At 42.0% G+C, this 18,232-nt stretch overlaps 1 protein-coding gene across 1 annotated transcript in view; it reads right to left on the reverse strand.

The window, feature by feature from the left end:
• Nucleotides 1–18,232, reverse strand: part of lcor (ligand dependent nuclear receptor corepressor) — an 84,304-nt gene that overhangs the window by 19,660 nt on the left and 46,412 nt on the right. Inside the window, exons 4-5 of the mRNA XM_061680026.1 lie at nt 15,775–15,910; nt 7,537–7,929 (exon numbers count right to left, since the gene is read on the reverse strand). Coding sequence (XP_061536010.1) covers nt 7,537–7,929; nt 15,775–15,910 — 529 coding nt within the window. The remainder of the gene's footprint in view (nt 1–7,536; nt 7,930–15,774; nt 15,911–18,232) is intronic.

Here is an 18,232-nt window from a genome sequence, read left to right on the forward strand (position 1 = left end):
GTACCTGTTTTATAAGGCTCCATGTGTGTGCGTGGGACGCACACAAATTTTGAGTGGCACAGCGTGCCCTTCCAATCGGATGTGCTCTGGCGCATATCTTAATAACTAAATTGCAGTGACTTGTACCATATCATAATTGGAGTGTATCGAACCGAATCCCAACTGAAGTGAATCGCATGGTAGTGTAGCTGGAGTAAATCAATTGGAGAGAATGGTTTCATATGGGGCGGCATGGTTGGCAACTAGGTAGCACATCTGCCTCATAGTTCTGAGGGCCCAGGTTCAAATCCGGCCTCGCCTGTGTGGAGTTTGCATGTTCTCCCCATGCCTACATGGGTTTTCTCTGGGTACTCCGGTTTTCTCCCACATTCCAAAAACATGCATGGTAGGCTAATTGAAGACTCTTAATTCAGTCGCTGTGAATGTAAGTGTGACTAGTTGTTTGTCTATTTGTTGCCTGCGATTGGCTGGCGACCAGTCCAGGCTGTACCCCGCCTCTCGCCCGTAGTCAACTGAGATAGGCGCCAGCACACCCGCGAACATAGTGAGCATAAGTGTTTCAGCAAATGGATGGATAGTTTTGTACAGTAATTGGAATAACACAGATCCTGTTGAAAGTGGAGTGAATCTTATGGTTATATATTTTTTTGCGTGAAAGATCCAATATTTGCAATATTTAGACTCTCTAACATGCACTTAGTATAAAAGTTCAATTTCAATTTAAAAAAACACCTTGGTTTTGTCATACGAGTGTCCAGAAAAGGCCCCTGTGACAGCTACTTCTGTTTGCCCCAGTGTTGTATCTGCTTTGTGCAGATTTGGCTAAGACCGCCCCCTTCCCTCTGATTGGTTGCCTCTGTGCAGAAGACCCACTTGTGAGAGCACATGTTATGTATGCTGTTATGTTGACAGCGCTGGTTCAGGAGCGGAAAGTAGGCGGATATCTTTGCTAGTGACGTCGATAAGCTTGAGAAATTCGAATGACCTTATTTCAGGCCTCTCGACAGAAAAACGTATGTCATGCAGAAATGCGTGGACGATTCTAATTTATATTTCACATGTTTACTGAGGCACCATAGAGCCAATACAAAATACCAAATACGAGAAAAAGTTGGTTTGGTAAAACAAATTAGGGACCTTAAATGAAGACAGGCTTGCGGGCTGGCACAAATGTGTTAATTGAGACTCTTTCATTGAGATTTAATTGGGAGCGACGTTTCCCACTGGGCTGCTCCTCCCAATTGAATTGATAGGAATGCACATTCCATTAACCAACATTTTTACTTTTTTTTTTAAGATGAGAGCGTTTCATTTATAATTTTTTTAAAAAGTTTATACAATTTGGCAATCTTGCTGCGAGGAGGACAGCGTTTCCACGGCTACGTGGTAACGTCTGCCTGTCGGCTTGCTGGCTGGCTGGCTTTTAGCTCGCTGACTTTCACGTCTGCGCTAATCGCTTGGCAGCTCATTAGGAGAGACAAGTCCATAATAGGCAGCATTAGCCACCGGCCCTCAATCAGTCAATCAATCAATCAATCCACACGCTGTGAACCATCATTTAGTGGCAGCGGGGAGAAAATTGAGACGTGAGCAGTGGAATGTGGCAGCACCAAATCTAACTTTGGCTGGAAACATGCAAAAATCATCTATACCTGCAGTTTACTTCTTGTAGACTGTTGTTTAAAGCTTTTACCATTAACAGTGATTTTCTTTTTATGCTTTTACTCTGATGTCAATCATTAAAGTTAAGGATTCTTTATGCTCGCTCAGACGGTGACCGCGCTGACGTCACTGCCGCTATCCCACACGCAGTTTGCCTTTATACTCTAGCGCAACCCACACGCGCTGTTTTGAAGGTGTGCTGCAGTTCTCCTCCAAGTCGGGGGTGTCGCTACGGTAGCTATTGGCTAAGACGCCACGGGGTGGAGTTTCCTCTGCATTTTTTGGCCATTTCCGGTAGCCGATTATCCTTTCCTTTCCGTAACAAGGAACAAAGCAAAAACAATGGTGACTGTGGAACAGAGTCTGCTAGAACAAATGGACCTAGATGACCAGATCCATCCATCCATCCATTTTCTGAGCCGCTTCTACTCACTAGGGTCGCGGGCGTGATGGAGCCTATCCCAGCTATCATCGGGCAGGAGGCGGGGTACACCCTGAACTGGTTGCCAGCCAATCGCAGGGCACATACAAACAAACAACCATTCGCACTCACAGTCACACCTACGGGCAATTTAGAGTCTCCAATTAATGCATGTTTTTGGGATGTGGGAGGAAACCACAGTGCCCGGAGAAAACCCACGCAGGCACGGGGAGAACGTGCAAACTACACACAGGCGGGGCCGGAGATTGAACCCCGGTCCTCAGAACTGTTAGGCTGACGCTCTAACCAGTCGTCCACCGTGCCGCTAGATGACCAGATGATACGTTTAATTATGCCGCAAAATCGATCGAGAAGGCGGCGGCGAAGGTGCTATGTGGAACCTGGAGGAACGCGGATTACATCATCACAGCATGTGACTAAAATAGACCAACCACGAGATATGATCTCCGCGGCATTCTACGCGCAGCAACAATTTTTGCCGTGTGCGCGTCAAGCGACGTAGATGGGCCGCGCGGGCCAATTCATCGGTCACGTGATGCAATGCGGCCGTTGTCAGACGCATGAGCGTGGGAGTATAAAGAGGCCTTTAGTGTTTTATAGTTTTTACGTTTTATAGAAAAATATATTATTAGAAAAAATCTACTAATATACATCACTATAATAATGAAATTAAAAGAATGGTGAAAAAATACAAAAAGCAAATTAATTTTAAAAAATAGAAACAATTAAATTAGATATAAAAATGACAAATGCTGAATAAAAAATACAATACTAAATAAATTAAAAAATAATGGTGATTGAATATTTTAATGAAATAACAAAATACAAAACAATGATGTTGAATTAAATGAACAAATGTTTATTAAAAATGAAACGTGACTGAATTTAAAAAAAATTGAATACAAAAATGCACGATTTAAAAATAAATACAAAATAAATGAATGACTGAATTTAAATAATTAAAAATGATGAAAATGAAAAACTATGATTTATTAGAAGTTAATTAAATAATTACATTAAATAGAAGGAAACAAATGTTAATAAAATATATTTTGTAATAATAAAATAATATATTTTGTAATAAAATACAAAACTATAAAAATGTAGAAAATAAATATATTTAAATACAAAACAATCAAACAAAAACAAATGTGATAAAAAATACAAACTAATGACATTAAGAACAAATTCAAAAGAATAAAGAAAAGGGTGAGGAAAACAAAACTTTCCTGGCAGAGGCAATACATTAAAATATTGTATAATATATATTAAATTTGTTTTTGAATGTACTGTAAGTGATGTGATGTATTTATTGAGCATGCTGTTTTTCTTTCTGTGTTTGGCATCTGTAATAATCCCTAAAGTGCAGCTGACCCTGCTGACCCACACAGACAGGCAGGCAGGCAGCCCTTATATGGGCCACGGAGCAGCTATGCTAGGCTATGCTATCCTATGCAACCCCAAGGAATGCTTATTTTCATGTTCAGCGTTTAGAATTTAATCGCAACAACAACAAAAAAAAGACGAAGTGATACAAGAATGAAAAAAACACCACAAGGATGAATGTTCTTGTGTAAACAAAAAAATAATTAAAAACAAAGCAAGCATAATAATAATAATAATTATTATAATGGTGACGTACACACAGTAATACATTGACTTACTGGTTAGCCGACTTACAAGTTCATCGAGATACGAGCTGTCACTTGGATGATTTTTTTGTCTTGAGTTGAGAGCAACATTTTGAGTTACAAGCACTAGATGAAGTGGCAACAAACTTTAAAACAAGTGGAAATTTGGCAAATAGTGAACAATTCTTCAAAAAATATGCTGTGCTTGCTTCAAGCTGTTTAATACGGCTCCCATCTTAAGTAAACAGTAAAACTAAATATAAAAAAAGACAATTATACGTTTTGTATTTAACCAACCACATAAATTAAAGTCTCCTTACTTAATGTTAATGCACAATGCGAAATGCCATAGATGGGCTATCGAGGCTAGCATTGATGTTGTGGTAGTTCTAATCCTTTAAACAAAGGATATCTGAAAACAAACGGTGCAGAAACAAATGGAGACAGAAAATATCACAATACTCACAGGCATATAGGCATTCTTTATGCTCTGCGGAAAACGACTATTACTGCAGCTTAGTTCCGACAGTCTTCTTCGTGTTACACCAAAGTGAATATCTATGTTTGTATTGTACCGTCCCCTGGTTGCAAAGGTGTGCACGCCAGAGGGAGGGCCACTCAATTTATGCATAAAATCATGATGCACCGACTGTTTAATTCTTTACATTAAATTTAATTGTTATCACTGTATGTTTTTAATACAGTAGAACAATGCTGTTTAATCTTTCTTATTAAATATCACCTGATAAAAGTTTTGCTGGTGTTTTTTGGGGAGGCTGGACCAGATTTCCATTTATTTCAATGGAGAAAGATGATTTTTGATACAAGTGTTCTGAGTTACACGTTTACAGTGTTATGATTACAGTCATGAGATCAGCTCATTCATTCTCTTCCCACATTACACGTAATAACTTTATTGGCATTAAAATCAGACAATGACGCATTAAAAAAATTTATATGATGCTTAATTCAACCATTCCTGCCAGCATGATGGCGGATGTGAAAGCCCAATTTTTTTTTTTGTTTGTTTGTTTTTTTTAAAGGGAAGAAGCTTACTGAGCGCTAAGCTAAGCCACTTCCCAAAAGCTGCTCTTAAAACCAGGAATCTCAACGAGGGCGAGTGGCGGTCACACTGTGGGGGCGGCGGGGATGGTGGTGAGGGGGACTGTGGTCCGACGGTCATGGGGAAGCGGGCAGGCCCCCAACTGTGTCAGTTTGATTAATGGGATATTTAATTTCTTGAGTTTATTTAGGAGTGAGTGTGTGAGCTTCGTAAATACACAAGCCACTTTTAAACAAGTAAACCAAGCATCAGTTACACACAGATAACCTTGCAAAATTGAGACATGCAAATGCACACTCAAAAAGGATGGATGGTTTCACCCCTTTCACCTAGCTTTTCCGCAAAATTGGCTATGTAACAGAAGAGCCAGCATTTATTGGCCTTACACACAGAACTGTGCGCGCTTTCGATTTAAGTAGAAATTCTTAAGGCCTTTTCACACTGCACTTAGCACAGCCGTCGACCAATGCATTCATTGTACTGTATACATTCTGGCGCAGTGCAATGGCGCAGCGCCGTGCCTCAGAGGGAGGCGGCGCTTGTGGTGGGCGGTTGCCTCCTCGGCAGCCACTCTGATGACATCTTGGTGCATCCAATTGGAGAGATGGTGGCCAAGTGATTTCACAGCAAAAATAGCAAAGAAAAGAAAGGAGAAAATGAAGAAATCAATAATAAATGCAGTGTCCCAGTGTTCTAAACTCTTGGGACAGATGACGTAGCCTGATGTGGTAATATTTAAAAAAAGAGAAAAAGCCCAGAGATGGAGGGAGTTCTCTCCTACTTTGGATGTACCAGGTTGGTTGAAATTAGGCATGGGCTGGTTACCGGTTTGAAGGTATACCGCGGTTTTACAAAAGTTGCGGTTAAACATAAACACTTTCCAGCAGCGCTATCGGCTCTTTTTTTTTTTCTTTCAAGTTGTCAGTGCAGGCAACGTGAAAATTCCAACTCAAGTCACAAATTTGTGTAACGCTTTGTTGCGACAACCAATCAAGGTCGAGACTATACTGCGTCACACACAATGTCCTGGATTTCTTGAGCAGAAAATAGAGGATAAATTTATCGTCGCTGTTTGTGGGCACCCGGAACGTTTTTGATAACTCCTGCTACCACGAACTTTTGAAAAAAGAGCAGGCCTGGAGAATGATGAGCGAGGAGGACTTTGCTGTATCTGGTAAGGATATATACACTATGTTACTTGTTTACAGGTGTTGGTTGTACTTTACTGTCTACCAAGCTAGCAATAGAATTAGCCAAAGTTTTAGCAAAACCACGACCCACCGTTGATACCAACACACTGATTGTCTGACTTGTTAGCGATGTTCAAAGAAATTGTGCTGTTATTAACCAGGGGAAGCCCCTCCTCTTCTCCAGTTACGTGTGGCGCAAATTAAGCAAATTCACGTTCAGTGTATACATAAACATGAGGCAAAGGTTTGAACGCAGCATAACTAGCATGGCTAATATCAGCTTGTTTCCGCTCTGACATTAATTCACAAAGTGTTGAAGAGCAGTGAAGTAGCTACTCATTTTCTGAGAAAAAAACAACTTTTACTGTTGTACTACATTTTGATTTTATTTTGAAAAATTCAATTGTTTATTTTATTTTTACGTGTACTAATGTACAAAATATTTCATGTTGTTTTAAATTAAAATAGATTGTGTTCAATGTAAAAAGTTTGTTGTTCTTACCCTTATTTACCCAAACATTTAAAAATAATACATTTTAGAAACTGCAATATTGTGGTACACTGTTAGAATCTGAAACTGTCCCATGCCTTGTTGAAAATTGGTAGCTGTGTGTGATTCTAGCATTATTAATAATAACAATGTTAGCTTAAAATAAAACATAGCCACACGTTCACTTGTATCACGTCTCCTACTCGTCATTATTCTAAGCAAAGCCAGGGGATTCCATTGTAACTGTGATTATTACCTCATATTGCCTATGTCCTACTTTACATCAAAACTCGTGGCAAAAGGCACCAGGCTACTTTCTGTCCGGTCGCTAAAGGTAACAAATATTATTGAGGTTTCCATGCACTTTACATTTTCAGTGTTCATACAGAATTGTCATGTTTTTCAATTTTGTACTTCATATGCACAAATGAGTTATTATTATACACGTTTCTACTTTTAGATGTTTTGTTGCTCCAAAATGTGAGGCGATTCATAAAATATGTTCTTATGAACATGAAAATAAATGTTTAAAGATTTTCAAAAGGTACTCTATTTGTGCATTTCTACTTCATACTGAATTGACAGCAAAGTATTTAAATCAATACTGAATCGAATTCTAAACAAATGGCAATCCAAAGAATCCAAATTGAATTGAATCATGAGGTATAACAGTGTTATAACCCTTAAAGCAACGGATATTTGAACACAAACAGTGAAGCAACGCATGTAGACAGACAATATAATAATACCTAAAGGCGTAGTCTTTATCCTCTGATAAAAACAACTAATATTACCGCAGCTTACTGTGTCAGTTAAGAAAGGCACGCACACCAAAAGGAGCCCAAAGTTGGGCTAGAACAGATCAATGCCATATCCATTCATTTCAGTGAGGAAAGATGATTTGAGATATGAGTGTTGTTAGACACAAGCATGGTCATGGAACGAATTAAATCAGATGATATACGAGATGTATGGGTTAAGTCTGACTCGGGTCAAGACGTCAAGCGAAAGGGGCCTTAGTGAAAGCTGTGTGGTGTGAGTGTGTGCGAGCATCTCACCCTGCTGGGCAGGGGTCTCGGTCTCAGCCAGGTTCTTCTTGACAGTGAGGTCCAGCGGGCCATCCTGGTCGGCCATGAGCAGCTTGCTGAGGACGGGGTTCTGTGCAGAGGCAGCAGCGGCGGTTGCACCCCCTTCAGTGCCAGGGGGGCTGAGGCAGGGCGACGGCAAGGAGCAGGAAGCGGACGAAGGCGGCGAGCCGGGTGTCGGCCCGGGTGGCGGGGGCGAGCAGGGCGGCAGGCTTTGGTCCTTCATGGCCCCATTGGGCGGCAGCGGTGGCAGTGGGGCATCCTGAGTGGTTTTTGAGGTATATTCGGCAGCAAACTGGCGGATCATTCGCTGCATGATCTCTCGAGCCACTAGCGGAATGTGGGGGTCCGACAAATTTGGGAGATCTGTGGGCGTGAAAAGAGCAAGAGAAAGAACAAAAAAAAATTGTCTTCAAAAAAACTAATAAAAGTAATGAAATGAGGAATATATTACTCAATTTACTCAATTTAAGCAAAATACTCTGCCAATAGAAAAGGAAAATTTGACTTGGCAACATATATACAAGTTAAATAGATAGCCTAAAAAAACACTGATGTCTCTGGTAGGAAGAAATCTCTTGGCTGACAAAGAACAAACATACGTGTACTTTGCCTTGGTTTGATATATTTGATCTTGGTTAGATTTTAGTTATTTGTAGTGAAGAACAAAAAAGTCAGAAACACCAGCGCTGGGAATGTGAGCCGCATCCCGCCTGAATAATCCTGGTGTGATGCTGAATTAATCCTGTGAGATCCTCTAATCCACCAGATTATCGCGCACCATTTCATTTACAAATACTCAAATGTCTTCTTTAACCACAATTCCTGATTTCCAGCATTTCTTTTAAAATCTCTTTCAAAATCAGTAACCTGTTTTCGCATAAAGATGATGCAACAATGCTGCATCTGAGTGAGAAAACAGGAGATCAGTGATCTTTTCCACAGAACACAGCAAAGGCAGACTAATGCAGCATCTGTGCACTTTCACACACAAACACAGCATCCAGTGTGAAAGGGAACACTGTAAAAATTGTCTTTCTTACAGAGATTGGCGCATCAGATCTTTTACACAAAACTCAGCAAAGGCAAGCTAATGGCTTTGCGGTTTCACACACACACACCTTCCCTGTGTGAAAGGGGCCACGCTAAGGGACATTGCTTGTGTCAAAGGTCTTTCACACAGAGATTAGGTGCAAAATTAGTGCAGTCATAACTGAAAATATAGAATAAATATAGCAACCCAGTATGTATCACAAAAATATAGCAACCCAGTATGTATCACAAGTTAATGTCTGGTGTTACATTTTACACCACTATCCCTGACAACGCAGAATACTCTTAACACACACACAGGCAGTGTGTATTCTGATTGGTTGGTATTAAAAGGTATTAAAAATAATAATTGCAGTGGTTTGTTTAATCAAATTTTAATCTTATTATTTATTTGGAGGTGCTGTGCAAGCAGCACAGCAGGCGGCCATCCATGGGGCTGCCAAATAAATAAATCCTTTTTGCGCATTAAAAGCAGAAGAAAGAATGAATTATCATCCACAGCCAGTTTTTAACGAAGATAATTTGTATTTCAAAAATCCATAAATTTTCTGAGCCGCTTCTCCTCACTAGGGTCGCGGGCATGCCGGAGCCTATCCCAGCTATCATCGGGCAGGAGGCAGGGTACACCCTGAACTGGTTGCCAGTCAATCGCAGGGCACATACAAACAAACAACCATTCGCACTCACATTCACATCTACGGGCAATTTAGAGTTGTCAATTAACCTACCACGCATATTTTTGGGATGTGGGAGGAAACCGGAGTACCCGGAGAAAACCCACGCAGGCACAGGGAGAACATGCAAACTGCACACAGGCGGGGCCGGGGATTGAACCCCGGTCCTCAGAACTGTGAGGCAGACGCTCTAACCAGTCGACCACCGTGTCGCCTATTTAAAAAATGTCCATTAATATTATTATTTAGGAGATCAAAGGGAATTTTTATATACATCTAAACTCATTACTATAATTGTCATAAACTAATTGCGTAATTATCTTTTGTCAATTAAATCCCATAACATCTCCTCGTCACAGTGGATGTTAATTGTCAACAGAAGCTTTCTGCTTTTGACACGCACCTCGTTGACCCTTTAAGCCACTTCATATTCATTTCAATATCAACGTCTCTTTTACTCTCTCGCTCGTTAACAAAACCAAAGTTCATACCATAGTAATGTCATCTCGATCAATAACGTCATAAAGTATTAAAAACCTTTGTATAAGTAATCATTATTGTTCCTGTGTGAAAGGGTAAAAAGTGAACAACATTGGATCTCATTGGATGGTGTACCTAATCAAGTGTCAGGCCCTAAAGTATTTGTTTAAGTCTGTTTTATTTGGTGAAAATGACACGAAAATGTGTCAAAAGAGTGTGTAGGTCAGCTCAGGAAAGTGGGTCAGTCCCTGTGGCCCACTTTCAAACATTTTTACTTAGTTTTACTTCAGATTAATTACGTCTTACCTGCAGGCATCGCGTTCAATCTTTAATACAAAAAAAAAGGACATGCTGTCATGGGTGTGTGTTCTGGTTGTTGTTTTCCCCCTGTCTCGTACACACCTGCTCCTAAGCGCAACTTCACCACCTGTGCCTTGTTCACCCTAATTACCCCTTGCATTTAACCTTGTGTCTCATTCTTTCTAGTCGCCAGTACGTTGTACCTTGTTGTCGCGTTGCAGCATTCCTTGCTCCCACGTCACGCAAAGACGTACAAAGGTTCTTAGGGTTCGCTAATTTCTACAGAAAGCTTATTAGAAATTTCAGTTCTATAGCCTCGCCTTTGCGTGATCTTACCTCGCCACACAGACCTTTCGTATGGAACCCGCTTTGTCAGGCAGCTTTTCAGAAACTTAAATCGAGCTTTAGCTCCGCTCCCATCCTCACTTTGCCAGATCTCAAACAGCAGTTTGTGGTAGAAGTCGATGCGTCCGATGCCGGTATAGGAGCAGTGCTCTCCCAGAATGTCTCAAGGATGCTAAATTACATCCTTGTGCTTACCTCTCTGAAAAAATGACTCCAGCCGAGAGAAATTATAACATAGGTGACCGTGAAGTGCTGGCAGTCAAGGTGGCTTTGGTGGAGTGGAGGCACTGGCTAGAGGGGGCACATACTTTGTTTTTAGTATGGACAGATCACAAGAACCTGGAATATCTTAATTCTACTAAGAGATTAAATGCAAAGCAGGCTCGATGGGCTCTGTTTTTCACTAGATTCAATTTCACGTTATCCTACCGACCTGGTTCTAAAAATGGTAAGCCAGATGGTTTATCATGCGTTTTCTGTGCAGAGAATTCTTTGTCCCACCCTAAAACCATTTTGCCCAAGTCATGTTTCGTTTCTAATTTTGTTTGGGACATTGAGACTGCGGTAAAGGAGGCTCTGAAGAACACTCTTAGCCCTGAAAATTGCCCTGAAAACAGGCTTTATGTGGTTCCAAACTTAAGGGGAAGAGTCATCCACTGGGCTCACACTAACCGGACTGTATGTCACCCATGCATCGCCAAGACTCAATCTGTGGTCGAACAGCGCTTTTGGTAGCCCAATGTTAGAAGGGATGTTACCAATTATGTCAATGCTTGCCAGGTATGTGCTGCTAACAAGTCTTCTCGTAAACATCCTTCTGGGGAGTTGCGACCCCTGCCAATACCACAACGTCCTTGGTCAGACATCTCCGTAGACTTTGTGACGGGATTACCGGCCTCGAAAGGAAATACCACCATTCTCACAGTCGTGGACAGGTTCTCTAAAATGGCACACTTCACTGCACTCCCGAAACGCCCCTCAGCTAAAGACACTGCCAAGTTAATGATACACCAGGTATTCAAGTTCCATGGTTTCCCCAAGAATGTGGTATCCGATAGGGGTCCCCAATTCGTTTTGCAATCTCATAGGTGCTACTGTCAGTCTGTCATCTGGGTTTCACCCTGAAACCAACGGACAAACCGAGAGTCTGAACCAGGACCTGGAGACTGGGGTCCGATGTCTCGCTTCATAGGAGCCACGATCCTGGTCTCAGAAACCGGTCTGGGTCGAATTCTCTCACAATTCCCTCCCCACTGCATCCACTGGTCTATCGCCTTTTCACGTTGTGCATGGTTACCAACCATCTCTATTTCCTGCCATAGCCACAGAGTCCACAGTTCCAGCAGCATTGACCTTGGTGAGACGCTGCAGGAGGACCTGGGAGTGAGCCCGCCAGATGCTGCTGCGCCAGGGACGGTCCTACAAAACCGCTGCTGACCGTCGGAGGACACCGACCACGAACTACAAAGTGGGTCAGCGTGTTTGGCTCTCTACCAAACATATTCCACTCCAGGTGGAGTCCAGGAAGCTCGCTCCCAGGTTCGTTGGGCCCTTCCCCATCACAAAGATCATCAACCCTGTCACCGTGATGCGGCATCCCTCAGGGTTTTATCCTTTTCCCCTTTTTTATTTGACTAATAAAACTAAAAACGTAATTGTTGAAATCTTTGCTGGTTTATTAAAAAAGAAAAACTGAAATATCACACAGCCATTAGTGTTCAGACCCTTTGCTGTGACACTTATATATTTAACACGGGTGCTGTCCATTTCTTCTGATCATCCTTAAAATGGTTCTACACCTTCATTGGAGCTCAGCTGTGTTTGATTATACCGATTGGACTTGATTAGGAAAGCCACACACCTGTCTATATAAGACCTTACAGCTCACAGTGCATGTCAGAGCAAATGAGAATCATGAGGTTAAAGGAACTGCCTGAAGAGCTCAGAGACAGAATTGTGGCAAGGCACAGATCTGTCCAAGGTTACCAAAAAATGTCTGCTGCACTTAAGGTTCCTAAGAGCACAGTGGCCTCCATAATCCTGAATTGGAAGACATTTGGGACGATCAGAACCCTTCCTAAGAGCTGGCCGTCCGGCCAAACTGAGCAATCGGGGGAGAAGAATCTTGATGAGAGAGGTAAAGAAGAACACAAAGATCACTGTGGCTGAGCTCCAAAGATGCAGATGGGAGAAAGTTCTAGAAAGTCAACCATCACTGCAGCCCTCCACCAGTCGGGGTTTTATGGCAGAATGGCCCGACGGAAGCCTCTACTCAGTGCAAGACACATGAAAGCCCGCATGGAGTTTGCTAAAAAAAACTCCTGAAGGACTCCAAGATGGTAAGAAATAAGGTTCTCTGGTCTGATGAGACCAAGATAGAAATTGTTGGCCTTAATTCTAAGTGGCATGTGTGGCGAAAAGCATGCACTGCTGCTCATCACCTGTCCAATACAGTCCCAACAGTGAAGCATGGTGGTGGCAGCATCATGCTGTGTATTTTTCAGATGCAGGGACAGGGAGACTGGTTGCAATCGAAGAAATGATGAATGCGGCCAAGTACAGGGATATCCTGGACGAAAACCTTCTCCAGAGTGCGCAGAAACTCAGACTGGGCCGAAGGTTCACCTTAAAAAAAGACAATGACCCTAAGCACACGGCTAAAATACCGAAGGAGTGGCTTCAGAACAACTCAGTGACTGTTTTTGAATGCCCCAACCAGAGCCCTGACTTAAACCCAATTAATTGAGCATCTCTAGAAAGACTTGAAAATGGCTGCCCACCAATGTTCACCATCCAACCTGACAGAACTGGAGAGGATCTGCAAGGAGGAATGGCAGATGATCCCCCCCTTCCCAAAAAGAAAAAAAAAAAAATTAGGCTCACATTAAATCAATCAAAATATGGGACTTCAAAACGATATATTAATCTCCAATACTTGGTTGGGAATCCCAGTTCTTCTTAGTTTTTGGGTCTGGTGCCCCTCATTTTCCTCTTGATAATTCCCCATATATTCTCAATGGGGTTTAGATCTGGCGAGTTGGCTGGCCAGTTAAGCACTGTGATGTGCATCAAACCAGGTTTTGGTGCTTCTGGTGGTTTTGGGCTGGGGCCAGGTCCTGCTGGAAGATGAAATCTGCATCTCCATACAGATCCTCAGCAGAAGGAATCATGAAGTCCTCTAAAACATTCAGCATTGCGGTGACCTTGGATTTAAGTAAGTAAGAGTTTACCAATACCAATACCTGCCCTGGACATTGCACCCCAAATCATGACTGACTGTGGATATTTCACACTGGACCTCAAGCAGCTTGGGTTCTGTTCTTCACCGTCTTCCTCCAAACCCTTGGACCTTGATTCCCAAATGAAAGGCACACTTTACTTTCATCGGAAAAGAGGACCTCGGACCACTGGCCAACAGTCCAATCCTTGGCCCAGTTGATACGCTTCCTACGTTGGCTCAGGCTCAAAAGCGGCTTGACCCGGGGGACCTGACAGTTGTAGCCCATTTCTCGGATGCGCCTGGATGTGGTGGTTTTTGAAGCTGTGACTCTCGCCTCATTCCACAATTTCTGGACCTCTGCTAGAATTTTGAATCTTCTCTATTTGATAATCCGCCAAAGCCCACGGTCATCTCTTTTGCTGGTGCATCTTCTCCTGCCACATTTTGTCCTTCCGTTGATATGCTTGGACACAGCACTCTGTGAACAGCCAGCCTACTTATCTATGAATTTTTGTGGCTTACCCATCCTATGGAGGGTATCAATGATGGTCTTCTGGCCAGTTGTCAAGTTTGCAGTCTTCCCCATATTGAACCAAACTGAAGCAATTGAATGACACCTAGGGAAACCTGTGCAGGTGCTTTGAGTTTAAAAGATTAGCGGTGTGTGACACTCATTTTAAAACATTTATGGCCTGCAAAATTTGGGCTGATTTCTTCACAGTATTAAAAATTTTTGAATTCGTGATTTTGTGGGTTTTATGAGCTGGAAGCCCAAATGATGTAAAAATAAACAAATATATACTTGAAATTGTTGAAATTGTGGGCCCTGAATCTATAAACTATGAAAGTTTAACATTTTGAATGGAATTATGGAAATAAATAAACATTTTCATGATTTAAATTTTTTTTGGAAAGAGTCTGTATATAATCCTACCCATTTAGTAGCTTCAAATATCTGCCATTTTCAAGCCACGACCGGGCTACATTATAATGTCAAAGCCGAAAGGTAAGTAAGCAAAGATATATTTATTCTTTCTCGTGTTTTTTTTTTTTTGAGGTGGGGGCTGGGGGCTGGGGGTGGAATGCACAGATTAGCATTAGCTAACAATATTGTGAAGTTGTTGATGTGGTGGGCTGTAGAGGGATTGGGGGGATTGGAGATGTGTCTACTGCGTGTGCCAAATGCAGTGTAGTTATGAAGTCCAGCCAGCACCAGTGAAAATAATTTGTCTTCACTTGCGCTCACTTTTTCCCAATACTCTGGGCTCTGGTTACATGAGTAAAAGATGCTCACCTAGTCACAACTTCCAACTCCCTGCCTGTAACCCTGTTGTCATGGGTAACAGAAGTGAGACTACCTACCTACCTATCTATCAATCAGGCTATCTGTCTCCTTTAAAGTCAGTTCAATTTCTCCATTATATATACTGCTTATCCTCACAGAAATCTAAAAAATATGACATTCTAATTTTAAAAAAGTATTTTTTCTTTTACATTTGACAAATGGGGCAGCACGGTGAACGACTGGTTAGCACATCTGCCTCACAGTTCTGAGGAGCCGGGTTCAAATCCGGCGTCCCCTGCGTGGGTTTTTTTCGGGTTCTCCGGTTTCCTCCCGCATCCCTCAAAAAAACATGCATGGTAGGTTAATTGAAGACTTTAACTTGCCCGTAGGTGTGAATGTGAGTGCGAATGGTTGTTTGTTTGTCAAATGGGATAGGGTCCAGCACGCCTGTGACCCTAGTGAGGATAAGCAGTACAGAAGATGCATGGATGGATGGATGGATGTTGACAAAAGGGTTATACATAGAGTTTTAATGTGACTTGGGATATTCATTCAAACATATTCAGATTATTAGGTCATTTCCAAAAGTGAAAATCTAAATTTGGAGCAAGTGAAAGGTATTAAAAAGTCAAATATTAATCATCTCCATGCGGGAGCAGAAATGATTACATTCTGCGTGTTTGAGTATGTAATCATTTTAGGGGGCGTACTCTTCTCAAAATGGTTAATTTCCCAGTGGAAGGCAGCAAATTCCCTAACTTAACCTGCCTGAATGCACATCTGGAAAGACACTTATCCACATATTCATGACTGTGGGGGAATTGTGTGTATGTGGTGTGTGCGTTATTTCATACCTTTTCTGTGAAACACAGCATTGAGGAAGTCTTGCGCTTGTCTCTCCAGTCGGCTGAGGCGAGTCTGTTCCCGTTTTGCGTCCTCGCCCTCCAACAGCAACTGGCCGCTGGCTACCGTGTCGTCGGAACTGTGATCCTGCGAGAAGACGGGTTGGAATATTAGGAACATGAGTTTAGCATGTGTGAATGATGGTTAAATTTCAGCCATGGGTCCCTGAGGCTTTATTGTATGTCCTGTTATGACAGACCTATCCACCCAATTTCGTGTTGGTCAGTGAATCTGTTGTCCGGAGTTGATTTTTTTTCCGACTTTACAGGTCGCTGGACAATGTGAAATAATTCTGTGGGTGGGTTGTACTCATGGTTTTTGCAACGGTGGGTTGTACTCATGGTTTTTGCGTTTGTTTTAGTCTTCAAACATGTAAGCGCCAATGAAAAAAAAAAAAAAAAAAAAAAGCTTAAAGTTAAAACTTCACCGAAGTTCAAACTAGCAACTTTACATCACAATGAATTGGGACAAAATTCACATAAATGTTGTTTCACAGTATGAGAAACACTAACCTTGTGCCTCATCGGTGGATAGGTACGCAACACGTTCCAAAAAAGCTGGGACAGGGTCATGTTTACCACTGTGTTACATCACCTTTTCTTTTAACAACACTCAATAAACGTTTGGAAACTGGGGACACTAATTGTTGAAGCTTTGCAGATGGAATTCTTCACCATTTTTGCTTGATGTACAGCTTCAGCTGTTCAACAGTCCGGGGTCTCCGTATTTTACGCTTCATAATGCGCCACACATTTTCAATGGGAGACAGGTCTGGACTGCAGGCAGGCCAGTCTAGTACCCGCACACTTTTACTACGAAGCCACGCCGTTGTAACACATGCAGAATGTGGTTTGGCAGTCTTGCTGAAATAAGCAGGGGCGTCCATGCAAAAGACGTGGCTTGGATGGCAGCATATGTTTCTCCAAAACCTGTATGTACCTTTCAGCATTAATGGTGCCTTCACAGATGTGTAATTTACCCATGCCATTGGCACTACCACAGCCCCATACCACCAGATGTTGGCTTTTGAACTTTGCGTCCATAACAGTCCGGATGGTTCTTTTCCTCTTTGGCCCGGAGGACACAATTTCCAAAAACAATTTGAAATGTGGACTCGTCGTACCACAGAACACTTTTCCGCTTTGCATCAGTCCATCATAGATGAGCTCGGGCCCAGAGAAGCCGGCGGCATTTCTGGGTGTTGTTAATAAATGGCTTTTGCTTTGCATAGTTGCACTTACGGATGTAGCGCCGAACTGTATTTACTGACATAGGTTTTCTGAAGTGTTCCTGAGCCCATGTGGTGATATCCCTTACACATTGATGTCGGTTTTTTGATGCAGTGCCGCCTGAGGGATTGAAGGTCACGGGCATTCAATGTTGGTTTTCGGGCTTGCCGCTTACATGCACTGATTTCTCCAGATTCTCTGAACCTTTTGATTATATTATGAACCGTAGATGATGAAATCCCTAAATTCCTTGCAATTGTACATGAGGAACATTGTCCTTAAACTGTTCGACTATTTTCTCACGCACTTGTTCACAAAGAGGTGAACCTCACCCCATCTTTGCTTGTGAATGACTGAGCAATTCAGGGAAGCTCCTTTTATACCCAATCATGGCACCTACCTGTTCCCAATTAGCCTGTTCACCTGTGGGATGTTCCAAACAGGTGTTTGATGAGCATTCCTCAACTTTCTCAGCCTTTTTTGCCACCTGTCCCAGCTTTTTTGGAACGTGTTGCAGCCATTAAATTCCAAGTTAATGATTATTTGCTAAAACAATCATGTTTATCAGTTTGAACATTAAATATCTTGTCTTTGTAGTGTATTCAATTAAATATAGGTTGAACATTATTTGCAAATCATTGTATTCTGTTTTTATTTATGTTTAACACAACATCCCAACTTCATTGGAATTGGGTTTGTAGATTTTTTTCAACTTTCCAGGGCACTCAGTAGTGCCACTTAGCTCCTTCAAACCAATATAGCTTCCTGTTCAAATTCAGGCATGGGTCCTTGAGACTTTTTCATGCGTCTCATTATTATAGACATTGACACTCAATTTCAAGTCATTGAAACTGGTGTCAGAAGCTTATTTTTTTCTAACTTTCCATGGAGCTCAACTAAGTGCAAAATAACTGCTTTTGACCAAAATGGGCAACTTCCTGGGACAGTTCCTTTTTTGTGTGTGTTATGATAGAAATGTCAAACCTAATTTCATGTTTATTGGTGAAACTGGTATCGAGGGCAGATTTAATTTTTGTTTTACCTTCCACTGCTACTGATACTGAGTGACATTCATGAACAGGATGTGAGACGCATCTTCAAACTACAAAAGATCAACAAAGCGGCGGGGCACAGACCTTATGTCCCCATCCTGCCTCAAAGTCTGCACGGACCAGCGCGC

This window comes from Phycodurus eques, chromosome 6, assembly GCF_024500275.1.
Source record: "Phycodurus eques isolate BA_2022a chromosome 6, UOR_Pequ_1.1, whole genome shotgun sequence".
NCBI classification, from domain to species: Eukaryota; Metazoa; Chordata; class Actinopteri; order Syngnathiformes; family Syngnathidae; genus Phycodurus; species Phycodurus eques.